The sequence below is a fragment of the Psammomys obesus genome, unplaced genomic scaffold (assembly GCF_907164565.1).
Source record: "Psammomys obesus unplaced genomic scaffold, mPsaObe1.curated_primary_1811, whole genome shotgun sequence".
Lineage (NCBI taxonomy): Eukaryota > Metazoa > Chordata > Mammalia > Rodentia > Muridae > Psammomys > Psammomys obesus.
Window position 1 is genome coordinate 1,865,048 of NW_026590503.1, and position 26,560 is coordinate 1,891,607.

At 46.2% G+C, this 26,560-nt stretch overlaps 1 protein-coding gene across 2 annotated transcripts in view; it reads left to right on the forward strand.

The window, feature by feature from the left end:
* Positions 1-26,560, forward strand: part of Dnah11 (dynein axonemal heavy chain 11) — a 260,465-nt gene that overhangs the window by 165,481 nt on the left and 68,424 nt on the right. The window contains exons 57-64 of one of the 2 annotated variants that reach the window (XM_055607564.1): positions 2,296-2,442; positions 6,899-7,012; positions 9,449-9,592; positions 10,237-10,419; positions 12,671-12,772; positions 17,755-17,889; positions 21,762-21,932; positions 25,700-25,935. In XM_055607564.1, coding sequence (XP_055463539.1) covers positions 2,296-2,442; positions 6,899-7,012; positions 9,449-9,592; positions 10,237-10,419; positions 12,671-12,772; positions 17,755-17,889; positions 21,762-21,932; positions 25,700-25,935 — 1,232 coding nt within the window. Of the gene's footprint in view, positions 1-2,295; positions 2,443-6,898; positions 7,013-9,448; positions 9,593-10,236; positions 10,420-12,670; positions 12,773-17,754; positions 17,890-21,761; positions 21,933-25,699; positions 25,936-26,560 lie in introns of those variants that run through there. The other variant, XM_055607563.1, reaches the window with a different exon arrangement.

A 26,560-nucleotide genomic window follows, 5' to 3' on the forward strand; every position in this document is an offset into this window, starting at 1 on the left:
CTGCTGTGGGTGTGTGCGTCCGTGCTCTCACACCACAGCTGCTGTGGCCCAGTGAGAGGGATTAGGGTGAGAAACTGGGACAAGGCAAGCAGCCTGGCCTTCCTCTGTGCTAACTGGGTCTGTAAGTTTCCGTTGCTGGTCATCCCCAAGCTGAACATGCTGGCAACTGTCAAAAGATCTGTCATCAGGCCCTCCCACACATTTCGTGACAGACGGTGTTTGGGGGAACAGTTTTCCCTAAGAGGGTTGGGTGGCCCATCCGTACCAAGGATGAAGATGGGATAAGGTCTGGTCAAGAGTGTACATTAGAAGCCATGCACCCTGACAGGTTCTCTGGCTGCTGTCTTCCAGTGTTGTTTAGGTTTAAGCTCTGCTTGGTCTTTCCCACATCATTTTATATGCCAAGAACTTGCATTTGAGGAAACTCTGGAGTCATGAAGAGCTTGTTATGACTGAGAAGGAGGCGCTGAGGGACAGAGTCTTCAGAAAGGACCTCGTGCACACCCATGCTTGGGCACCTGTCATAGCCTCTGTTTTCATACATCTCCCCACACTCCTTCACCTCATCCTACCTCTTCCTCTGTTCTTTCCCTGCCTGCTTCTCCTAGTCTATCAAGATCCCTTTCCTTAGTAAAAGTCCTGTCGAGCCAAGAAGATGAGAAAAGGCTGTGTGGTGTAGCACTTAGGTCCCTTTACATGATGCCCCAACTAAACCTATTGACTCTGCCCCGGGAAGGAATCGTGTTGTCACCCAAGTTGAACTGTCCATTTCCTTGCCTTTGGCAAAAAAAAAAATAATAATGTGTCTACCATATTTAGAGTTGTCTTCTGAAGTACCAGAGCTAAAGCCAAATAACATAGCATCTCTGACAATCCTAGAGGTGAGGATGTCTGAGCCGGGGCGGGGGTGGTGGTCAGAAAAGAGCCTGTGGCTTCTCAGTCACCCCATCTAGGTCTTGAGGAGTCAAGGACAGGGAAGAGAAGGGCAGGGGGAGGAGCCGGTCGTCTGCCGGCCTACTGTCTCTACCAAATACAGGACCCCCTGGGGGCTTACCTGTTCTTCCAGCTTTGTGAAGACACATGAAACCTTGGGTCAAGGCTTGCAGCTGGGTCCTTATGTGTTCATACATGAAGTTCTTCTAGGATGAGAAAAGTGGTTGAAATATTTAATAGTTATCTGGCAGTTGTATGAGAATCGGTTTACTGGGCAAGGGAGGCATGTTTTCCCATGTGGAGAGGTGAAGAATCTTACAGTGCAAGACCAGATTGTGTTTGAGACAAAACGCCCTCTTCTCTGGGTTTGCCTAAAGCAGATGTGTTTCAGAACCGTCTGTTTCCTTAGAAACTGGAAGTAGGACTGGAAATTGTCTAGTCCCTGCCCATTCTCCGAGACGATGGCTCAACAGAAGACTTGTGTCAGTGACTGGGAGAACAGAGCAGCAAATGTGGGCATGCTAAGGCCAGACGCTGGCCTAGTTCAAAGGGCAGTGTTGCGCATCAGGCTGCCGCATGGGGAGGGTGTGGGTGGTTGTGTTTGGACGGGCACACGCTTACCTGCACACAGGGTGGTGGTTGTGTGGCACAGACAGAGCTGTCCAAGCTTTCATTAGTCCTTAAAGCCATTCACCCGACTCTTCCGTTTATGTAGTCCTCGAACTTCGGAAACAAATGCTGAACCCAGCCGAGTCTCTACTCAACTCTGGGGAGAATTGCTCGTTTCTCCTGACACATCTGTGGATGGAACAGGAAGACCGTTCCCCAAGAGCTGTGTGGGGCTGGTCGGGGGTGAGCCAAGGGCGGAAATGTGCGTGTGCAGTGGCACTGGGTTTCTGTAACCCACGCTGTGTGGTAGCCAAGGGCACACACCTTCTCGCTAGTGCCAGGCTCTGCGCTGACCCCAGGAAGGTGCGGAACGGGGTGTGGTCCCATGGAACTTGCAGCAGCTCTCCTCCAAGAGCACAGCAGGGTGCCCTGCTTGGCACTCAGCTCCTCGCTCCTGGCCTCTGTGATCCCAGATTCAGAGCAGACGGAAGGAGTGCTGAGGTGGTGTGTGCTCTGAGAGACACCACTCTAAGTATCTCCCGGATGTCCGTGTTTAGAAGCCACATCAACCGCTCAGTGCTCACACAGTCATCCTGCGTCCTGAAAAGAGTGTTCTGATTTTCACATGTGGAGAAAGAAATGGGGCTGCGTTTTGACAACTAGGAGAAGTGAAATCTGGGTGTAAGCAGGTGTGTGTCTGAACTGATGGGGTTCTCACCAGAAGCTGCTCCACAGTCACGGCTCTTCCTGCAGGTGGAGAATCTGAAAGCCAGGCTGGCCTCCCAAGAGGCAGAGCTTCAGCTCAGAAACCACGACGCCGAAGCCCTGATCACGAAGATTGGGCTTCAGACGGAGAAAGTGAGCCGGGAAAAGGCCATCTCGGACGCAGAGGAGCGAAAGGTCAGGCTCATTCCACCATTTAGAGTGTGGAGCTATATTTAGCACAAAATAAACCTTTGTAGGTGAACGATTTTGAACAACTTCCTCCGCAGGGAGCATAAAGTCTAAGGAATTATTATAGTTACACATGTAGCAGCATTTCACACCATGATTACCATTTGACCTTTCTTTTCATTATGCATTTTCCCAACCTTTTAGCTCTTTAATGACACGGAAGAACAATAAATACTGAGCTCATTCAAGCATATAATGGATGTGGGTCTTGCACATCAGGCCTATTTGTAATACAGTAAAGGTCAGGGAGTCACCTCAGAGGTTTCTAAAGGTTTCCAGTTTTTAGGCAAATTGAACAACTCAATGTTAACAAAGCCCATTCTGTCACTTTGTAGATGGTTTTCAAGTTCCACGTTTTAATAATATAGCTAACGTTCATTAGGAAGTCCTAAGCTAAATGTGTTCTCTCCACTGGACCAAGGCCCTGGCATCCTGTGTGATGCTTTGGAAACAATAGCTTTCCAGCTTGCACAGTGCCGCTTTCTTTGAATTTGAGTTTCTAGCATCTCCAAAATAAATAAAACTTCACAATCTTCGCTCAGCCAAGTGGAACTTAGTTCTTGTGTATCTTATTTCCCAAAAGAGACAAGACAGGAAGCATAGATAATTAATAAAAATAAAAATTAAAGTATTTATTAATTTATTAATGCATTAAAATTAATAAACACTTTATTAGTTGGGGGAAATATTGTAATCGGGGCTGGTTAATTAAAAGCTGGAAATCGCGTATCCTCTCATAACCGTGACTCAGTAGCCATTATGCTATTGTTTTGCATTTCAGTACACCAAAAAAAAAAAAAAAATCTGAGGTTTTGTGGTGGCAATGCCAGTAGTTCTTACACAATCAAATAGTTTTCTTTTTTTCTGAGGTGCACTGAAAAATACTTTGTCTTGAGCAACCAAATATTTTTAAAGTACCTTGAAAAACTATAAACAATTGAAAACCATCACACAGCATAATTGAAGCAAATAATGAATGCATTTGACTCAGTAGATAAGCATGTAATTTCTAATTTTGGTAACATGTTTTCACCGAGTTTCAGATATATGCAGAATGTCTCTAACAGTGTGTTATGAAATTAAGGAATCAGATTTCCTAGGTGGTGTGGTTACTGGGGGCTCATCTCACCTGGGGTACCTGTTTCAGGTGTTACACAGATGCGTGGTATTTAGTAATTATAATTACCATTAATTTTTGTCTGTCTGTCTGTCTGTTTGTTTGTTTGTTTGTTTGAGACAGGGTTTCTCTGTGTAGCCTGGGCCTTCCTGGACTCACTCTGTAGACCAGACTGGCCTCAAAATCACAGAGGTCCTCCTGTCTCTGTCTCCCTGAGCGCTGAGATTACAGGTGTGCACCACGGGGATTTATTAACCCACCTCTATGGGAACCTGTTGAAAATCTTGACCTATAACAGGGATTTGAGATTGCCCCCCCCCATTGCTTGCATGTAAATTCCTAAGGTAGAGGACCAGCATAAAGGAAGAAAACTATTTTAGCAAATTAGAACACATTTGATACTTTCATCAGGTTTATTAGACATAAAAAGAAATATATTATTTTATATCCATTATATACCAAGAAGTATAAATAATGTTTACATTTTCACTTGTCAGTAGAGCTTAATTTTCTTGTATTACTCTATATGTGTGCATACCTGCATTTATTTCATCATTTTGGTTTGGGGGAGGTGTATCATGGCCTAGGATCTTAGGGATATATGACAGTTATGGATACCGTAAAAGGAAAGTAGTGTATTGTTTTACTGGACCAGACTTAAGCCAGGCTTAAGCAATAGGCTTATTTTTCAGGTTCTAAAGGCTGAGATCAGGATCCAGGTATAGGCTGGCTTCGTTCTCCTGAAGCCTCTCCTTGGCTGGTCACTGGCTGCCTTTTCCTGTGTCCTCACTGGCCTTCCAGTGTGAATTCTGCTGCTGCTGTCCTTTGATGTGTTGAAACATCCTTCTCTAGAGATACAGTGAGGTCAGAGTAGAGCCTTTTTAACTTCTTCACCTCTGTCAGCCCTGTCCCTAAACATAAGCACGTGCTGGGACACGAGGCTAGTGGCATTGACAGAAGACTCCAGGTGGCTACAGTTTAGCTCTTCCCTTTGGGACAGAGGTTCCTGTCTTCCTACGCTGGCCTTGGCCTTGGACTTGTACAGCTGAGGATGGCCTTGAACTTCTGATCCTCTTGTTCTACTTAGGAGCCATCATGCAGAGTATGTGCAGAGCTGAGGATCAAAGCCAGACTTTCAAGGATGCTAAGGCTAGCTCTCTGCCAATGAAGCTACATCCCAGGCTCAGACTTTAACTTGAAACTTTGGAGAATCTGTAGTCAACCCAAATTTTTTAAAAACTTCTCAGGAGTGGCTGACTAGCAGATAGCAGAAGATTTCTGGTGTGTCCAAGCATGAAGACTATCTCCAATGCCCTGCCTTAGCATCATGTAAGGGAAAGCAGACATGCAGGCAATCCATGCACCTGCTGCCCTTCTCCAGGTTGGGCCTTGCTGACCTCTGCCGTGCAGCTGTTCAACAGAGGAAGATGCATGCTGCAGCTTGCTAGATCTGTGAACTTTTCAGTATGTGTTGCAAAAAGTATTAGGAATGAAAAGTGAGCTCACCAACATAGAGTATTTACCTCAGTTGTGAGGTTGTGTTCAAGATTGCCTAGTCCATAAGTATGACTCAAAGGAATAATCCTCTATGAGTAGTCCGGAACTCCCAAGAACAATAGCTTAAAGAAAAAGTCCTGGCAGGTTCCCTGAGTGCAGAAAAATCTATGATCAGAAGACCCAAGAAAAGTGATTTTTAAAGGATGCCTTTCTAAGCGTTAGAATGGTCACAGGTACACTCACATGTTTATGTGAGACGAGTAAACTCCATCGCAGGCTTCCTCATCTATGACAATGTGTTCAGAACCTCCATGGTCCACGTTCGCCTGAGCTCTGGGGTGTGCTTGAGAGGAGCTCTTAGCGAGCATGTGGACTCTTCTTATTTACATTAGCGGTTGCTGTGTGTGTGTTAGCAGGAGATCACACATCTACCGTGAACCAATTACGTTCATAAAAGCTACAGAACACAGCCAAATAATGGTTAATCAGGAGAGGACTGATTACGCTAATAAAGCGGCAGCAGACAGCATAATTTGTTGTGAACTGTGTTTAATTTGACAGTGTTCGTTCCACACACATGTGAAGAAATGCACTTTTGTTCTACCTTTATAAGCCACGCTCACTGTCACCTCAAGAAGTGTCCTGCCAGGACTTGATTCTGGTCCCAGTGCCACAGCTTGAAACTCAAGCCTGCTGGGCATAAAAATTCGCTGTGACTTGGCACTGAAATTCTATAGCATTCTGTGAGGGGAAAGACAGACCTCCAGCCTCGCACACCAGGCTAGCCGAAGCCCACTGCCTCCCGTAGGGAGGTGGAGAGGCACAGCGTCCTGTCGGGAGGACAGACAGCAAAGAACAGACACATTTATAACCTGGGAAACACTTGGCACATCCGTGGCTGCTTACTTGTCCTTGGAGAAGCCACTATTCATCTCTTTGCATATAAAAATTCTGTCTGTTGTGAAGTATGCAATCCATGACCTCAGAACAAAGGACCTTCTCTTCTAAACAAAAGATCTTCTCGTGTGTGTGTGTGTGTGTGTGTGTGTGTGTGTGTGTGTGTGTGTATAAGTATTTGCGTTCAGATGAGTGTGTGTATACTGGTGTGACCATGTGTCAGAGGCCAGAGGCTATCCTCATGTGCCATGTCTTAGGAGTCTCTCGTTGGCCTCAAGCTCACTGGTTTAGCTAGCCTGGCTGGCAGGAGGACCATAGGAGTTTCTGCTTCCCCGATGATGGGATTACAAGCACATGCGCCATTTGGCTCCTCCCTGTGGGTTCTGAGGGTCAGACTCAGGGCTGTGTGCCTACAGCTGAGCCATAGCTCTTGCAAATGCTCTTCATGGCCAGCAGGACAGCTAAGTGAACATGAGCAACAATTAAATGGAGAATTCTAAAATACTCTGCACCAGCTTCCCAGGCCAGGCTAGATTCTCTTAATGGACAGAGCACTGAGGATAGGGGAAAGCAAAAAGGAAAAGTAGCTAACAGAAAAGTGGCTGCTTACTCTTGTTTTGTGTTTGTTTAATTATTAGTGGCATCTTATAAACAAATGCCTCTTGGGAATACTTTGGTGTTAAATCTGTTTGTTTTGTGATTTATTTACAAAGCTCTAGCCGTAGTGGGCTGATGGGAAATTCCTCACCTGTTTAAACTATAGACTTGTGTTGCCTAATAACACATCCAGATAAGTCCATGCTTTGTGCTGGAGATCTCAAGGTAGTAATTTGGGGAGGAGGAGGGGTGTTTCCTCTCTGTTCACCCTCTCTGCTCACCCTTTCTGATTAGGTGGCCGCCATTCAAGCTGAAGTATCCAGGAAGCAGAGAGAGTGTGAGGCTGAGTTACTGAGGGCTGAGCCCGCCCTGGTGGCTGCTGCAGCTGCACTGGACACGCTCAACAGGGTAACCTGGTGTTGACTGGTGGGATCTTTGTAAACAGCCAAAGATTGTGAGGGTTTGGGACAGAGCAGGTGGCTCATGAGGTCAGGGTGTATCAAAGCTAAACCAACCTTTATCACTCCACTTCTTTTTCTTATTCATTTCTTTCTCTAGGTCAGTGTCTTTAGGTCAATATCTCTTAATTCTGTTTTTCTGCCTTAAATCTTAAATCTTTAAACCGCAGGGAATCTCAGCTGGCCAGGGAGGGATCTGTGGTGGCTGAACTGTCTTAGTCTTACTGTGGCGGGGAATCCTCCATGCAGAATCCTGGATTATCGACAGTGAAATCAGGAGTTGAATTACAGCGGGAATGAGGAAAGACTTTATGGAACAGGGTTAGTATCTATGTGAAGTGTCTGTTAGCACCCGTGGTCCTGCAGCACCCCACAGGAATGCCCTCCTGAATCCTGCTAACACAGGAGAGTGTGCTCCGGCCTTCTAAGAGCAAGCCTGCAGTAAGCCGCCCAGGAAAGGCGGCTACTGAGCAATGGTGGCTGCCGCAGCCTTTCACTGCTACTGAGATGCCCACCAAAAGCCTAGCTTTCCCCAGAGTAAGACCTCACGGAGCATCCTGATTCCCATGAGAAAAACGATCTGTATGTTCCACAGGGTAGTGCAAGGGAGACTGTGGGCATTTTTACTTTAAAGCCCACAGATAACCTTGTCCTGGGGTACTGCAGCCCAGGCAGAGAAAATCCCAGGACATTCCCAGGCCTGATCTCCTAAGATTCAAGGATCTAGCTTTCACTGCTTTTCCAAGGAAATCCTCACCTCCTTTTGAGTCTTTTTTGGGAGAAAATAATTTTGACCAAGAACAAGAGCCTTGTCAGAATTTTGTAGTGTTATCATAAAGCTGAAAAAATTGTTAAGAATGTAACTGTATCAGGGGAGATCATTGTCTACTTATTCTACTGCCCTAAAATGATTAGTTAAATATTAGTGAAGAAAATGTTCACAGTAAGTAAAACATACTGTGAAATGAGGCACCTGTGGCTCATTTGTTTGAACAGAGCACTCATCTACGTTGATAGAAATTATAAATAAAGTACAAATAAAAAAGTAACTGATCTCCTCTGAGTTACAGAATATTGATTTCTGTCTTTCCCTAAATTTGCAATTTTTTCTCTAAATATATTTAATCTTTGTATGTGAGAGGGTACAGTAAAGAAACTTCCAAAATGACCATGGCACACTTAAGGTTGTTTGCTTGTTTGTTTGTTTTGTAAATAGAGAGAGCAGCCAGAGCCATCTGGAGGAGGCCAGAGCAGAGAGAGAAAGTAGACTGAATGTGCCTGGCAGAGTGGGCGTGGCCAGGGCTATCTGTGCTAGGAGGGAGAATAACCAGAGATACAGAACAGAGAGAGCATGGTGAGAAGGGGGGGAGCGGACACACCTTGCCCTTATAAAGAGCACAGAACAGGCATCTGGGAGGAAGGAAGCCTGGGGCAGTGAGAAGCCAGCGTGCTGGAGGAGGCTTTGGGGTGTGTGGCAGGTCTTGTGACATTTACAGAGCCAGCGTGGGCTCTGAGGTGCAGCCACAGGTACCTGTCAATGGAACCGAGTGGCTCTTCTGACAGAGTAAAGGAAGTGACTCCTCTTGGCAGATGGGGACTGGTTTCACAAGCTCCTGAGGGTGCTGGCTGTGCCTAACTGCCACAAATCCTCCAACGGTCCAGCTGGAGCTCATTTCTAGATGTTTGGATACCCTGAGACCTAACACTCTTTAATCAAACAAAACAAACCAGTTTTCCTAGCAATGTAGACCTGGGCTGTGTGAGTGATGGAAATCCTCTTTAGTCAGATCTCAGTGTTCGTTAACATCTGCTTTGGCTTTCACGCCTGTTCTCTTCTTTGCATAAATGGATAGTTTTAAGTGAAGGAGCAGAATCACACTTGGTTCTCCATTTAAATCACTTACTGCGGAGCTACATGTACTCCTAATAGGTACTGAATCCTCCTCGCTCTCAGGATTTAACCACAATTCCATTGCCAATGGGTCAGCATTCTGCACAGAGAGAATTAAACAGTAGGAAAGACATTTCAGCATCCATGGGCCTCTCCCAGTTGAAACTCATAGTGGTTTAAGGAAGCGATGTCTACTTGCACATTTGAGGCAGAAAACCAGAATTAAGACACACTGACGTAGAGGATAGTATTTACAGGGAGGGCCTGGTTAGGATGACAAACTCTCCAGTCTCTGTACCTGGGGCAAAACTGGTATCATTTTCTTGAAAGCAGCAACATTGCAGCAATATTTCCAGAGCATCAAAGAAGTGCTCAGGCAGAACTGGGGCTCCTGGAACCCCAAGGTAGAGATCCCAACCTGCAAGAAATTAGGGGTCTGAAAGACAGCCTGGAAACTGAGTGAGCCCCTCCCAGGACCCCTCATCTTTGTTTCAGGTGAACCTCACGGAGCTGAAAACCTTCCCCAATCCTCCAAATGCTGTCACCAATGTAACTGCGGCTGTGATGGTCCTTCTGGCCCCGAGGGGCAGAGTGCCAAAAGACCGAAGTTGGAAAGCAGCTAAAATCTTCATGGGAAAGGTACTATTAGCCAGAAGGGCAGGAAGAAAAGCTCAGCAACTCCACATGGTTCTCATTATAAACACACTTGACAGCAAATGATGTTTAAATCAATTTAAGTCAAAAGACGCCATCTCCATAGCTGGCCAGTGTCAGCAGCTCCTGTTCCCTTAGATTCTTATCTACGTTTCCTGGCCAAGTTGGAGGCTGGCATGGGGTGGTGACGCACCTAAGTCAATGCCAGCAGCAGGTGGAAGGTTGCTAATTATTTGCAAAATTATGAAAGCGGCTAAGTGTAGGAGGGAGAAAATTACACGGATTTCTTAGGCTAGAAAAAAATGTTACTAATGTACAAGAAGGTAAGGCAGAGGGGCTTTGGGGTATGTGTTTTTGCTTTTCATTTCCTGCCTTTCTTTTCTTCAAAATGTGAGCACCTCCTGTGCTGGCACAGAATGCTTTCCCTTGGGATGGAAGAGGTTTTGAAAGTGTCCATTGCTAATTCTAACTTCGTACTGTAAAGGCTGAAAAAGCCAAGCAGTGGGATAAAAGCAGCTTGCCAATTGTGCCTTTGTAATGCAAGTCCTAAAAGCTGATTTTAACTTCTGATCTTGGAATTTTCTCTGCAGCCAGAATGGCTCATTGCAGTAAGTCCTTTTGCTTTACAGGTTGATGACTTCCTGCAAGCATTAATTAACTACGATAAAGAGCACATTCCAGAGAACTGTCTAAAAGTAGTGAACGAACAATATTTGAAAGATCCAGAGTTTAATCCAAACCTGATTCGGACCAAATCTTTTGCAGCCGCTGGTCTCTGCGCCTGGGTCACCAATATTGTTAAATTTTATGAGGTATCAGTCTTTAGCCAATGGTTTCAGGGGTGTGTGTGTGTGTGTGTGTGTGTGTGTGTGTGTGTGTGTGTAATGTATTGTGATCCTATTTTACCCCCTTTTGTCCCCTCCTTACTCTTGTTGATCTCCTTTCCTTCCCAACTAGTCATTTCCTTCATGTCTTCAGAAAAAAAATTTTGATTCGCTGAGTTTAGCTGGGGGTTGCTTATATGAACCTGAGTAGGGCAGCCATTTACTAAAGCATGGGCACCAGTTGGCACATTACTGAAGAAAGTGACACCCCTTACCTGGCAACCACTAATTCTCAATAGCCTATCTCAGAGTGGCAGGGCCTAATGACTGGTTCCTCCGTCCATGGAAGAGTCTCGAATGGCCCGGTCCTGTGCCTGTCTTGTGTGGGATCTGCAGCAGCCTGCGAGCTCGTGGGTACATGGCCACATCCTGTGAGAAGACGACCTTCATGGCATCCCTCCCCACCCTCTGGCTTTCACACCACTCCCACTGTGCTGGCTAGGCTCTGGAAGGGGTAGGGTAGGCTTCTTATTTATCTTATTCTCGTATTGTCACTTACTCTCAGTTCTTTGACTGGTTCTGAATCTCTGCAGTCGCCATTTCCCTGTAAACAGAAGTTTCTCTCATCTAGGCTGAGCAGTACTTGTACGTTGGCATAAACGTGGCTATTTAGAAGATACTTTAGTTATCTGTCCATAGCAAGACAGCAGCAGGAGCTTCCCTGGAGGCCCGGAACCGCCCTAGCCACAGGACATGACCCAGATTTACAGTGGCAGCCCCGTTCTGTCCTGTAGAGTGGAGCTTGAGTCCAGTCAGAAAGTAATGCTTTCTCCAGAGTCACGGCTCTGTGTTGGCGGTCAGACACAGACCTGCCTGGCAGGTCAGGTTGTAGAGTGCAGCATCTACAGCAGGGTGAAACCATCTCTGCTATCTGATTAATTCTTAGGTCACCAAAAATGGAATGCTATTAATTAATTATTTCGTTTTTGGAGACGGGTATATAATTCTAAGAATGAGAGGTAGTATCTCAGAGTTAAACAGGAAGATACTTGACATCTTAGAGAGTGTTGGTTTTGTAATGAAGAGTGGCTAGCTAGTTTCAGTACCTTAGAGGACTTTTTAAAAGTAGCAACTGGTTTTACATATATAAACCATGTTAACACTAAACCACTCATTTTATGTTCACCTGAGAACAGTCCGAATCCATACAGAATTAAATGAAGCGTTACTGTTAAACGCTTTGCCACCATCTCTATTATAGGTACAGTGAGATGAAAAATAACTATTTGCTTTAGTGTTTGAATGATATTAATTTTGCCTGTGTATGTTGGGAAAATGTAAAAGCAGATAATCCTTCCGTATATTTATCCACTATTTATCACCTGGCAGCCATGTCTCCAACCTTCTTACAGTACCAGGTACAAAAGAAGAACTGTGTGTGGCCCGGACTTTGAAGAACTGGCTGGTTTTGTTGTAGAAAGTTATGTCATATTCAGATTCCAAATTATGGAGTAAAAGCTAATCATCCTGCCATTCCCCAAGTTAGCATGATACAATCTGGCTATATCCCACAGTGCAGGGTCTGTAGAAGCAGGCCTCCGTTGCTCTGTCTGTCTCCCCCCGGAAGCTTTCACAGATGGTTTAGACAGGCCTCTCTCTGCAGCCCAGTGCCTGAGTGCTGAGTTCAGTTGTTCCCTGGAGCCCTGGGAGAGAGAAATGCAGAGCAGCTCTGTGGCTGCACTGTGCTGTTTCTCTATAGAACAGGAAATAGGATTTGATCCACCTGATTCTCCAGCCACCATTCTAGCAACACATACTTGAGGTAGTCGGGAACTCAAAGCAGGAAGTGAGCGTATACGTAGTAAGTCTCTCCCTGCCCCTTCATTCAGAGAATTTCTCGGCCCTCCACTCTCTGCCTCTCAGGCTGGACCTCATCTCTTCTTGCTTAGATGGCTCCAGTGGGGGCTCATCACTTTAGCACAAACTGATTTTAGCATATTGATGCTGTTTGACTTACATAACATTTTATGCAAGAGCTTACTGCTCCAAAGTCCAGAATAAGTGAGGAAACGGAAAAGCAGAGAGCATGCTGAAGGCTGTGTCTGCTGAGAGACTGACTGGCAAAGCAAGGAAGAGCACATTGCTGTCTACTGGAGGTTTGCTCTGGAGTGTGGGCTGGGGGTTACTGTCCTCTCTGCGTTGGCACTGCCTTCTCAATGAACCCCACGTGGATTTTCAGGTCTACTGCGATGTGGAGCCCAAACGCCAGGCATTAGCCCAAACAAACCTCGAGCTGGCGGCAGCTACTGAAAAGCTAGCGGCCATCAGGAGGAAGCTTGTGGTAAGTGTCCCTGAGAAGCCGACACTCCCACGAGGAGGGCCCTGTGCCAGCCTTGGGGTCCCACTTGCAGACATGGCCGCATCTGCAAACAGAAAGAAACTTGGTCCTTATGAATGCATTCACCCATCCTCAGTTTGTAGCTAGTCGGACTTGCTGTGTGCCATCCTCATGTCTGGTAGAAGTTGCCAAACGGTCTCTGAAACTGCAGTCAAGCTCCCTGGAGGCAGACCTAGCTGGGCCCCCTGTTCACAGTTCTACCATCCAAGTTGGTTAACCTCTCAGAGCAGAGGTTCTGTCATCTGTGACTAGGTACAAATTGAGCACTTCTTATTCCAGATCCAAATTGCTTCGAAGTCCATCACTTTTTTTTTTTTTTTTTTTTTTTTTTTTTTTTTGGTTTTGCTGTGATTCCCTAAATGAAGCATTTTGGATATCTAACATTTTAGATTAGAAATGTGCAACATGCAAAATCTACATAAGTACTCAAAAAGCTGAGATGTTCCCAAATCGTGCAGGGGATCATATAACTCTCAACCTGTATGACAGTAGCATCTTGTGAAGTAGATTGCAATGATTAAATGCATCATTTATGTTAATCTATATTGAGAATTTATCGTGGGGCCAAGCATACAGACTCGACACTTAGGGACTATCTGTAGCTATGACCATCATCATCAATAGTTTTAAACATACACACTAGTCTTGTGGTGTGACGCTCCGAGCACATCCAGACACATCCGTGGTACCAAGCCCTGTGAGCAGGGAAGCAGAATGCTGCTGAGGAGAGGTGTACTAGACATGCCCTTCGAAAGCTGCTTAGGAGTCACAGTCATGAGGACAGGAAAGGTGTTCCTGTGGAGATGAAGGAATAGCGAAGGAATCAGGAGGACTCTTGAAGAGTCACCGTAGGCAAGGGCACTGAGAGGGACATTGCAGGGAATGATGATGGCAGGAAAGGTTGAAGGCAGGGAAGAATGAAAGGCGTTTGTGAAGACAAACAAAGGCCTTCTCAGCCTTTTAAGCTACAGAAGTTCAACGTTATCTGACTGTTAAAGAGCTATATCTGACTGGGAAAGATTTTAATAGGTTAATGACACCATCAAACAGCTTCTCAACAACTGAGAGGATGCTGGAAGGAAAGATGTCTAAAGGCAGAAAGACAGGTTCAAAGGCAACCAGAGAGGGCTCTGTGGGGCCTCAGCTAGGGCAGGAACAGCTGGGGCACAGGGCCGGGGTGACATCACAGCTAGCTGACAGATGTGGAGAGCAGGGGGAGGAAGAGATTTAGAGAGGGTGAGGTGGGTGGCAGGGTAGCACCGAGCACTCCACAAGACTGACAGCTCACCTCCAGCCTCTGGCTTCTCATCTGTCATTTGTGATGAAAACTGCAGCCTCTCAATGAGGATGAAAATGAGTCTTGGTGTGACCTGGTACCCACTCTGCCTTTTGTGAGGAGAACCAGACTCCTTTATCCATGAGACGTTCACGTGATGCTTGTTCAGCTGGAATGACTTCCTCTCCAAGGCCTACATACAAATTTGATCCATGAGTCACTAAATTGATCCCCATCTCTGTATTCTGAATCTGAATATAAGGAAAGGGAATAAATGCTGAAGTAGTAGCCAAAGACGGTGTGTTGATGTCTAAGCTGGTGCCCAGGGTTAGGCCTCTGGAGCTCCTGCTTCTGTGACCCTGTTGAGCTCTGCATGCATCTGCCCTTCCTCCATCCTGAGGACCCTTCCACCTCCTTCTAGGACATTCAGTTGCAAGTACTAACGGGGGCTCTGTCCTCTCTGTCTGCTGGGTTGAGAGAACCTTTGGTGTATAGCAATGGGATATTTCATAAACCTAGTTTCCATTGTTTTCCTGTACAAATTCTATGTGGTGGTCTGGACTTAGCAAAGTTTCTCATGAGCACAGATTTGAACACTTAGGGTGAAGAGCATGTAAGCAGCCACCTTGCCATGTGAATGTACGAAGAAAGAACAACGAAGGCTCGGTACATTTCAAGCCATTGCTGTCTACAACCCTTAGAGTGTCCCTGTGGCCGTGCAGGCCTTCTGTAATACTTAAGCTAAGCCTGGACACTGACCACTGCTGCTCAGCTTGGTCAGATGGGATGAAGCATTTTCTCATAGAGACTCCACTAGAACTCTCAAGACAAGTTGTCAAAATCGGTGTGAGATTAATTTTCCCAGCAAAGACCCTTGACTATCCCAGAAATGTACTGAGTTGTGCCCTCATCTTATTCAGTTCCCAGGGTCTCTTTGTGGCAATGCTTTGAGTAAGATGGCCGGTAATCCCTGTCTCCCCTGACAGCTCTCTTGGCAATCCACTCCCTCCTTCCTTCTGGAGAACTCACTCAATGCACCTTCCTACCCCTCCTCACCAGGTCACTTGCCCACACCTTCCTCCAACATGCTCTTTCCTCATACCCAAAGACTGGTAAACTAGAACCAGGTCAGCGCCAAAGGCAGCTGATTTAGAGAGGTTTGGGATACATGTGTATAAAAATGATTTCCATCGCCATTCTGACTAAAATGTAGAAAACGCTACTATTCTTAATGGTTTGCACAGCTCTTAGAAGCAATTTAATGTTCACAGGGAACGTGATGGCGCTGAAAAGGACCAGGGAGCTGACTGTGCAAAGCCTTTCTGTCTGTAAAATTAGCCTTTTGAACACAGGCTGCAGATAGCTGGAAGGTATCCAGAGCAAATGTTTTCACACATATTGATAAACCTCAGAGCTAAATACTCGTCAGAGAAAAGGACCCAGAGTGGAGCTGACAGGTCTGTGAAACATGAGTTTGCTCAAGCCCCCAGCAAGAATGGGTTCCCGGAGAGCTTCAAGCACCTTCAAGGTTCAGGTGCCTCCCCAGGCCTCAGGAGATGCGAGCTAGGGGAACGGGAACGTACCTCTCCATGATTCAGCCAGTGGTGCAGAGTGAAGGAGATTCAGCAGGTGGGAGCCCAGCCCTGCTGGCTTTCCTGGCCTCTGCCATCTCATTGTCCTCCCTTCTGGGCTTCCCTGCCTCCGAGCTTAAGTCAAATGTTTTACTTGGAGCATGGGTATTTTTTGTTTGTTTGTTTGTTTGTTTTGTCAGATGGTCCCAACCAGGCTGCCCTGCAAATCCATTCAAGTCAGTGTGCTATCTCTGGATGTGTTAGTTTAGAATAAAGACAGCTTTAAAGATTGAGAGAAAAAGATTACTAAGTTCAGTGGAAGAAAGGCTGTGGTGCTGTATCATTTACCTATCATCATTGGGGTAAGCATGCACAGACATACACACACGCACACCCCACAGTACACACACACCCTGGTGCACACGTTTGGGTCACAAGACAATTTCAGGCATCAGCGCTCACCTTCTACCTCGTCTGAGGCAGGGCCTCTTGCATGTATGGCCCACTAACTACCAGACATTCTCCAGCCTCTGTCTCCATGTCGATGGAGGAGTGAGATTCAGAACGCCTGCTGCTGCCCCAACTTCACCGGGATGCTGGGGGTCTGGACCTGGTCCTCACACGTGCAGAGCCAGCACTTTAACTACCGAGTCCTCTCCTCTGCCTCGTATCTTAAACATCCATCGTGTCTTAAACGAGGCTTAGGGATGACCATAAAGGAAACAGCACAGGCTCTCCAGGGTAGTGTCTCTCAAAGCATGGTGTTCTCAGACCAGTAGTGACATGTCACCTGGGACCTGGTTGAGAAGTCAGGTTCTCTGAACCGTGTTCAGATGGAGCAGGAAATCTGGTAGTGGATCCCAGTAGTCGGTAAGTTCAGCAGGAAGCAGAAAGATGGCTCAGTAGGTAAGAGCTGTTCCTGCAGAAGTTGTGATTCCTCCAGAGGACTTGAGTTCAGTTCCTAATCCCAGGCAGCTCCCCACCATCTGTGGCTTCGGCTCCAAGGGCTCTGGAACTTCTGGCCTCCGTGGGCACTTTACATGCATACACACACCCAGGAACACACATACACATCTACAAACTTTAAAATAATAAAAAATATGAATAGGTTGTCTTTACCACTTGCCTTATCCAGAGATCTTAGAAGCTTGCACGTCCTTATAAACGCAGTGTTATCGGTCTTAGGCCTGCTAGAACTCAAAAACAGTAAGATGGCTACAGTGAGGTTTCTCAGAACCATCTGACATCTTACTTGACACTTTTCAGCTATATTAAACTCTTTTAAGATGTCTTAAGCGTTAAAAAAAAGCTCACATGACTGACAGGAGAGAATGTGGTTGGACACCCGAGAGTCTCAGGAGATGGGAAAGCTCCCAGGAAGTCTCCTGGAAGCCCTCAAGAACTGGCAGTGGCTCATCTTGAGTCTCCACACAGGATGATCCTGTCGATACTTAGTTTGCTTTCTGCACCTGTGGTTGAGGGTGCTATCCCTCCAAAGGAGAACCCCACCCCCCGACCAAACTGACACATCTAAGTTTTTTGATAGGACAGCAGATTCTGAGTCTCAAGGTCTGAAGGGATTCAGTAACTGACATCTTTCCTCCTTGTCTCGGGTCTGTACCAAGCGAACAAAGTGTCACTAGGTAGAAAAGCACAAACAAACCTCCACCATTGACAGGCAAAGGGCACACACCTAAAATCCCAGCACCTGAGAGGCAGAGACAGGGCAGTTGAGAGATCAAGCCAGCCTGGGCTACCAGTGAGATGGTCTCGCTTCTAAAGTAAGGAATGGCACAGCTACTGCTGGAGGGTGGGACTCACAGAGCATCTGAGGCATAGCCAGTGTCGCTCAGTTCCGTCCCCCCATGCACCCCACCAGGAGGAAAGTAAGACACATAGCTGCTCCCAGAGTGACTCTGACACACTGGTCATCATCGCTTCCTTCTTCCGTAAAACGTGTGTGGTAAAGGGTAGTGGAAAGAAGGGGGCTCAGTTCCTGTCAACAGGTAGCTTCCAGTGGCTGGAATGTTGGTCTTGACTAAAAACACCTCTGAAGTTAGTTTTGACTCCACCTTCAGGACCTGGATCAGAATCTGAGCAGACTTACAGCTTCATTTGAAAAGGCAACAGCTGAGAAGATCCGGTGCCAGGAAGAGGTGAATCAAACCAACAAGACGATTGACCTCGCAAACAGACTTGTCGGCGAACTTGAGGCAAGTCATCGTTCCTTCAGAGCTCTCACCAAAGTGTTGAGGCTGGTGGTTTGGGTTTGATGACCATTTGTTACCAATGACTAAGTAAACATAGAATTGATGGTATTGGAGAACATTTAATCATTACTCAGACTTAAAGATCCAGGTTTCCAGAAGGAAGAAGCCAACAACCAACCATAAGCCCAGATCTGGAGATGTGTCCTCATAATCTTAGCATTTGGGATTCAGAGGCAGAGGTTCAAGGTTTTCCTCCGCTACAAAGCAAGTGCAAGGTCAGAGTGACTAACTAATAAAAGACTCTGCCTCAAAAAAAAAAAAAAAAAAAAAAAAAAGGCAAATAGATAGATAATAAAATGACCAATCAGTTGCTTTAATGTGCACATATATGGCCAGTAAACTCAGTGTGACATTTGCATAGTTTACAGTCAAAACAGAAAGACTGATTTTTACACTTTCACTGTTTAATTATATTCTTTTCTACCACCAAAAAGCAAGAGAGGAGAGTGAGAGCTCGTTGTGACAGAGTCAGAACTGAACAATTATCATTTTATGTTCTTTCATGACCTCACCATCTGTAAAATGCAGCGTGACATTCCACGTCCTCAGAATGGCTGTTAGAACTCTGCAGAAGGTTCCCTGGGGTGTGCGGGCTCTGGGTCAGGTTAATTTCAGTGCGGGTTTTTATATTTGTAAGTTCTTGATAATAAGGCTTTAATTAAAAGAGAGCAGTTTTGCCAGAATTTAGTTGTTTTGTACCCACTTTGAGATGATGGGGTAGGCTGGATGGAAGGTTGTCTACTCATTTGTTAATTTCTTTGGTGGTCTTCTCTAAGATCCAGCATAGAGTTCAGGACAGCTTTTGGGCAGTTTGCTGCTGTCTTCCACCAGCAGATCAGACCTTCACACCTAAACTCACAGTTTATGTTTGTGGTGGCCATGCTTTTTATGGCTGATTGACTCTTGTGTCAACAAGTGCAGTTGAAGAACATGACCTTGGACATGAGTAAGCTGCCGACACCAATTTTATTTGTTCTGTGAAGTCACATTAAATGGTTTGAGACAAGTCTTTGAAGTGAGGGCAGCTCTCACTTGCTAAAGGCTCCTCAGTTCGGGGCAGAACCTTGTGCCCTTCCCCTGTTCTTGCTGGAGCACTGACTGCCTTAATCTTATGCAGGTCTTGTACTGCCAGCCAAGGTTGCTATGAGTTCAGGAGTACAGCATCCTGCCGGGCCTAGAGACACTGTAGGGCCTGCATCCTCCCTGACTTCTGGCTGCCACAATCTTTTTGACCCATTTTCTACAATATGTCCCCAAATCTATCATAACCTTCCCGACAACAGGAGCTTCATGTACTTTGAACTACTTGATTCTGGACAAAGAGACTAGTATCCGGTATCAAGGTCATTAATAGATATTTGTTGAATAAGTGGGTTGTTGAAATATCTTTTGCTTAAGAGAGAGGAAGACAGATGGGGAGAGAGATGAGGGAGAGAGAAGGAGGAGAGGGAGAGAGAGGGGAAGAGACAGAGGGAGGGAGAGCAGAGAGAAAGGAAGACATGGAGGGAGATGGGGGAGAAAAGGGGAGAGAAGGGTAGAGGGAAAGAGAGGGGAGAGAGAGGGAAACGGGGAGAGAGAGAAGAAAAAGGAGAGAGAAAGGGAGAGAGGAGGGAAAGACAGGGTAGAGAAATGGAGACAGAGGGAAGGGAGACACAGTGGGGAAGAGGGAGAGAGAGAGAGGGAGAAAGACAGGGGAGGGAGAGGGGGAGAGAAGGAGACAGAGAGAGGGAGGGGAAGGGAGAAGGAGAGGACTCATTCTTCACAGGTCAGTTGAGAAAGCTTGCTTTTTCTGGTCCTTCTATCTACTTCCACTTACTGTGAAGAGCTAGGAGAAGTGTTTACCACTTGTGGGGCTATGTGAGACAAGGCCATGTAAGTAGAATGCTTCTTAGGCATCTCACGGTTCTGTCATGGTGAAAGCAGCCCCCTTCAGTATCTCTAATGCACACGTATGGTCTCAATGCCTGGACTCTGCTGATTTAGACAATGGGGGGGGGAGCTTGTATGTTGTTAAGTAGAAAAATATATTTTTGAAGGATTAATTGAACATGTCAGATCTTTTCCTCTGAGGATAAATTCTTTTTGACTAGAAAAGGAGATAGTTAACTTGTGAGAAGCATCAAGACTGATGATTTCGTCTATATAGCATTGACCTGGAAGTCCAGCCATTCAGACTAATAAATCAGGCAATTTATATTTAATCATTAACTAACTCCTGAGCTGAACAGCTGTTCAAAATTAGAAATGGGTCACCCCAGCCAGGATGACATTACAGGCAATCTATAATGCATTAGAATAAAATTATAGTGATTTTTAACTGTCCAGAAATTTATTACAGGACATGTTCCAGCTCTTAAACCCTTGCTAGCCATTGTCAGTAATGATTTATGTGGCAGTGGAATGAAATTATTGATGCTCTCGACAGCCAATAAGTCTGTGTTTAGTAAATCTTCAAGTCCAAAGGTGTTTTGGAGAATGGGGAGGAGGGCGCACTTCGGTATCACTTACAAAGCAAAAGCAGCAAATATGCAGGCCAGGAGGGGGATGCCCCTCCTGAGCGCGCCAGACGCATTATCTGTGGCTGAGGAAGGAGAGTAATGAATTCTGAAAAGAGGACTACAGAGCTGGACTTCCTGTCGTTAGCAGTGTGGCTGGGATGGTGTGTAGACCCTTAGTTCTTAAACTGCTCCAGGAGCCATCCACTGGTGTCCCAGATACTATTATGGTTTATAGGAAGCTGACATTTTAATATTTTGTTTTATGTGTCAGTTATATTTCCTGTGACTTTTTTTTTTCCTGGAAGAAAGGGAGAGTCTTAGGATTCTCTTTCCTTATACTATGAAATTGATGATTATTTTGGCTCCTATTAATTTTCATGTCCTTAGAATGTTATATTAATTTTCACCATGCCTTAAAATGGAGTGAATTAGTGAACTACCCTGCAGTTCAGGCAATCCATATATAGTTATTGCAGTTTTACACAAATCCAATATTAAGGGCTCTACACACTTACCCTGTAAATCAGATTTTAAATGGCCAGCCCACTAGATAAAAGGACTTCAACACAGTTTCTGCATGTATCGTCACTGAGGCTAGCTGAGTCCTGATTCCCATCATTTAGCGTGGCTCAGAGCTCCCTTCACTGATTAAATGATTATACTAGAAAAATGGCTTGAATCTGGTTACTACTGGAATCATTCTTTAATTAACAGCATTCAGAATAAATGGTTATTTCAGCTGTATGTTTTAATTAATTAATGTGAATGATGTTTGGCAATTTTCTTTGTCTGGTCAGCCTATAGCCAGTATGTTAAGAAAAAAAAAAAAAATGTTGGTTTAAGCAGTACAGTGCTAGTGTCAAAAAAAGAGGGTAAAATGGAGACCAGCCAGGCTGACGTCAGGAATCCTTGTACGTGAGCATGGCATTACACAGCCATGGAGTTGCTGGCACTGGATTGAGGCGGGCGCATAGCAGGCTGGAGGCGAGGCAGCGTTCACAGCGAGAGCTTATTTTAAAAGGTAAAATAAGGCCCTGACATCACTTCCTTGAAGCAGCAGGTGCTCGGCTCTGGAGGGCCTGGGAAGCATCGGGATGACCTGGTAAGAAGGGCCAGTCGTGATTACAGAGTTAGTGCAACTGGGAGGACAGGCGAGGATGAGCTGGGTCCCGTGCTGCTGAGCGTGGCTGGGGAGAGAAGGGCTGCGGCACGCGGGGACTCCGGGCGCCGGCGCGGGCCCTGCAGACCGGGCAGCCGCCTTCCGCGTGCGCGAGCTGGTGCTCACCCGTAATCACATGTGGGTGCTTTCGTCTGCAGTCAGAGAGGCTCCGATGGGGTCAGTCCATCCAGGCCTTCGAAGCTCAGGAGGAGACCCTGTGCGGCGACGTGCTGCTCACCGCCGCCTTCGTGTCCTACGTGGGGCCCTTCACGCGCCAGTACCGCCGGGAGCTGCTGGACGGCACGTGGGCTCCGTTCCTGCGGCGGGAGGTGAGGCCACCGGCCGCGTGCCTGGACCCCGTGCTCGCCCTGTGGGGGCAAAGGCAGTGTCGGGTATTAAGGACCAGCGTGTTTACTTAGCTCCGACGGTAGCATAGATGATTAAATAGTGTTTTGTTTCCTTACTAATATTGATATTTAGTACAGATTTTTCAATCACTTTCCAATTAAAGCCTAACATTTTGTAAAATGGCATTTAAAAAAAAAAGGCTACCATAAATTTGAATGCTAAAATCCATAGATGACATAAAATCAAAGAGCTGACATATTTGAAACGCTGTGGTTTAAGGTCTCCCGAGTATAGTTGAGAATTCTCAGTGGCCACACTGTGGGGCAGGAAGTCAGCGCCTGAGGTACAGGCCACAGCACCGCTCCTGAGGAAGCGGCTCCCAGGTTACTTATCCTTGGCGAGTCAGGACATCCTCAGGCCTCTGCACTGACGTTCTCCGTGAGGCAGTTACTCCTCAGCCTCCACAGGGCTGTCATCGCAACTGAAGTACATGCCAAAGGCACAATTCATCACTTCATGAGAAAGTCCATTGTAACTAAGCCATTTCACACACCTATGCCCTCAAGACCTGCCTTTACATTGAAGGCTTCGTACATGAGAGCACGTGAGTTCTCTGAATCTCAAGGTTGGTCTTCCAGTACCATGATCTGGTTAGGTATGAGTCAGGCTGCTAATTCTGCCCCGTCCTTAGGGTGTCCTGAGCTTCTAACATGGTCGTGGGCTGCTTCTTCTCTTCTGTTTTTATCTTCCTTGCTTGTCCACCCCATGCTTGAACTTCCTGTCACCCTGTGACTCTGCAGGCAGACTCTAACGGTTCTCTGTGCACTCCCATTAGTGGTAATGAGAATCCTCTGTTCTCCCAGAATCCTGAGGACATTCATTCTAACATCAGAGTGACAGGGCCTTGGCCTCCTGGCATAGCTGCCCACTTTGGGCTTGTACCGAGATAAGAACGTATGCTGCCAAGTCATTTATGTTTTCTACACAAGAAACTTGCCTTTTCTTCATTAGTTTTAAAACTGGTCTTTAATTGAAACTGGTCTTTAATTGCTGGTCTAATGTCATTGGTGCTTCTAGAAAGTCCAACATCACTTGATTTGTGTTTTTTCCATTCCATGGAATCCGTCTAAATCCAGATTTATGAATCTGTAAACCAAGCATATAATTTATTGCTGACCTGGGCATGCTTAAGGTAACCTTGGAAGAAACTCTTCTCTGAATAATGAGAATTGGTTGTCCTCAAGTGTTCTCAGAAATGCACAGGAGATTAGACAATACGTATTATTTTAATATGTTGTTATTTAATATATATTTAAGATAACTATATAGATTATATGAATATAATCTAAATACGTCAGTCATGGCTTATTTGGAGAATAACTCAATTTGATTCAAGTTAGAACTCCAAGGAAAATTGTGACTTTACTTGACTCAATGGTTGTAAAGTTTGCTAAGGGGTATGTTCTTAAGGACAGCCAAGCCATTTTAAAATAGAACCATAAGAGACCCTTGTCCTTCAAGACATTAAATATATTCTAAAAGTACAGAATTACAACAAGTCCTTCTGCAGGGGACACAGGATAAAGCAATAGACTAGTACTTAACAGCGTGCACGGCTATGAAGAGTTTTGACATGTGTGCAACGCACACGTTCAAACACAGCTACACCTATCCCTCACCTTTGCCTCGTAGAGACTCGGATGCTGTGCCCTCTGTCTGAACCCCTGAGAGGGGTCCGCTTCCCCTGCCCACTCCGGGGTCACCCTAGACAAGCCTTCATCCAAACATCAGAGTGTGTGCACACAGTGTGAGGGCGCTCACGGGAATTAGCGGGGCCTCCTCCCACCTCTGCTTTCTTCATTTGGGCTCAAGACAACACCCTGCCTCTGCTCTTGCTCTTACTCCACTGGTCGGTCTTCTTGGGTTTCCTCGGCTCCCCCAACTCTCTACTCTGCAAGCTGTTAATACTGATATCCGGGGCTTCCTGTCTTTCACTCACGTCATCGTTACCATTTGGCCAGATTTATGCTTTAATCGCCATTTGACGCTGCTGACTTCCAAATGCATGCCTTTAGCCCAGACCACGGCGCCTGTTCTTGGACGTCTGGAAGTTGTCCTATATGTAGCAGTATGACTCCTGACTTGCCCTAGGACCTCCTCTGCTCAGCATTTCCTGTGTGTTTCTTGGCAGCTCCCTGCTGTCACCTTCATGTTCCCTTTCATGTAACGTGTAACCCAGTCCATCCAGAACCCTGCATGTAGTGAGAGTCTGAGTGTGTTCTGCCACTTCTGGTGCTGCCATGCTGGCCCATGCCATCATGTTCTCCTGGATAGCTGAAGGAACCCGCAAATGCCTTTCCACAAGTCTATAGTTCATTGTTTATCCCTTAAATTGCCTGGGAACATATCATCTAGTTAGAGCTTTCAAAGACAAACGTCCATTTTCTTCTTAAATGTTTCAGCTGAAGGTGGAGAGCAATGGCTGCCCCTCCCCTTCCTCAGTCCAGAGTGCTCCGAGTATGTCTCCACTTAGGAAAACCCTTAATGAAGTTAGCTCCTGGCCCATGCTTCTCCAGCCCCCGCAGGTGGTGGGTGAAGCTGCACAGGAGAAATCTGCTTAGCTGGGTTAATAGCAGTTGAAGCCAAATCATTGGGGCTAAAGGAAGGGAGTCTGGTGACAGAGAGCCCTTAAAATCCCACTCGACTGTGTGACCCATCCCGCAGATCAGTCGAACAAGGCCCTAAGAGAGGGGGTGAGAATGGGGGGGAGCACAAGAGACTCATGGAGACAGACAGATCCCTGATCAAGTCTCGCTTAATGAAGGCAAAGCGTACACTTAAATAGAAAAGAATCACAAGAGTCTCCTCACAGTGTCAGTAACATTTGGCAAGGTGTCGGAGGATTCACTCAAGGCTATCCAAAAATTACTATCCGGCTCCAGGCTTGAACGAAACTTACTATCTGGACTCAGGAACAGAGCACCCGTCTCCCATGGACCGCCAAGGACAGTCCCGGGACTTTAGATGAAACTTGTATCTGCCGAGGCCAGAAAGCAGAATCCCATGTATCAGACTTCTAGAGTTTCCCACGGCAACAGCCTGTCATCTAATATATGGAAAAGTCCTAGCTGGCAGAGAAATAGAAACTATAAGCTCGGTTAGTAAAGAAAATGGCGACAACCTCTAAAATGGCTGAGTTAGAGTCAAGCCAGAATAGTCACATCAGAAGCAGCTTCCCACAACTGTGGTAGACAGCCTGGGTTTGAGAGCTGCTGGGCCAGGGGCAAGCCAGGCTTTGGCTAAAACAAGAGGATGGGGTGCAAGGCTAAGATTCTAAAGGAAATGTAGGAAGAGCTATCAGAAAGATTCAGAACTGGAAATGGGTTCGGGGGCCAGGATGGGAAGCACGAGGCTTTGTCCCTGAAAGGTGGTCATCTTGCTCGTTTTGCTAAAGGTGGCCAGGGCTCAGCAAACTGCAGACTTGATGAACCCACTCCAGAAAGGGAGGCGAAGTGGACACAGTCAATAATCTAGATCCTGGACCCACAGCTGACAGGATTCTGAAAGGCCTGTGCACGATCAATTTCACAGTGCAAGTTTCGTTTGGCTTTGAGCAGTGTGCAGCGAGTTTGCCTGTGTTTCTTTGACTTCATTTTCTCTTGGCTCTGGGCTCATTTTCTTGTCTGGCACAGTCAGCCGTTTTCCTCTGCCACGCTGCTAGTTGATCCCTTCCACTTTGATTTCAAAGGTTTCCATCCCCATAGCAGAAGGCCTGGATGTGATTGCCATGTTGACAGATGAGGCCACAATTGCGTCCTGGAATAACGAGGGGCTACCCAACGACAGGATGTCAGCTGAAAACGCCGCCATCCTGACGCACTGTGAGCGCTGGCCGCTGCTCATAGACCCCCAGCAGCAGGGCCTCAAGTGGATCAAGAATAAGTACGGGCCTGACCTGAGAGTCACACACTTGGGCCAGAAAGGGTATGTGTGTGTTGCCCGCTCAGAAGTGGGTATGAGCTGGGTAAAGCCTGGCCTTTCCATCGCTTTATAGCATTGCAGTTTGGTCCCACTTGTAGATTTCCTAGCTCATATTTCTTGTAAAGTAATTTTGTTGCAAGACATTCATGTAAGGCACTATCTAATTAGTTGAAAGGGAAATAAAAAACATTGCATCTGAGATTTAAAATCTGGGCACAGGGGTCCTTTCTGAGACTGATACTCCAACCAAGGACATGCATGGAGATTACCTAGAACCCCTGCATAGATGTAGCCCATGGCAGCTCAGTCTCCAAGTGGTTTCCTAGCAAGGGAAACAGGGACTGTCTCTGACATGAACGCAGTGGCTGGCTCTTTGATCACCTCTCCCTGAGGGGGATGCAACCTTACCAGTCCACAGAGGAAGACAATACAACCACTCCTGATGAGACCTGATAGACTAGGATCAAAAGGAAGAGGAGGAGAACCCCCCTATCAGTGGACTTAGAGAAGGCATAGGAGGAGATTAGGGAGGGAAGGTAGGATTGGGAGGGGACAAGGGAGAGGGCTACATCTGGGATACAAAGTAAATAAATTGTAATAAATAAAAAAGTAAATAAAAAAATAATAA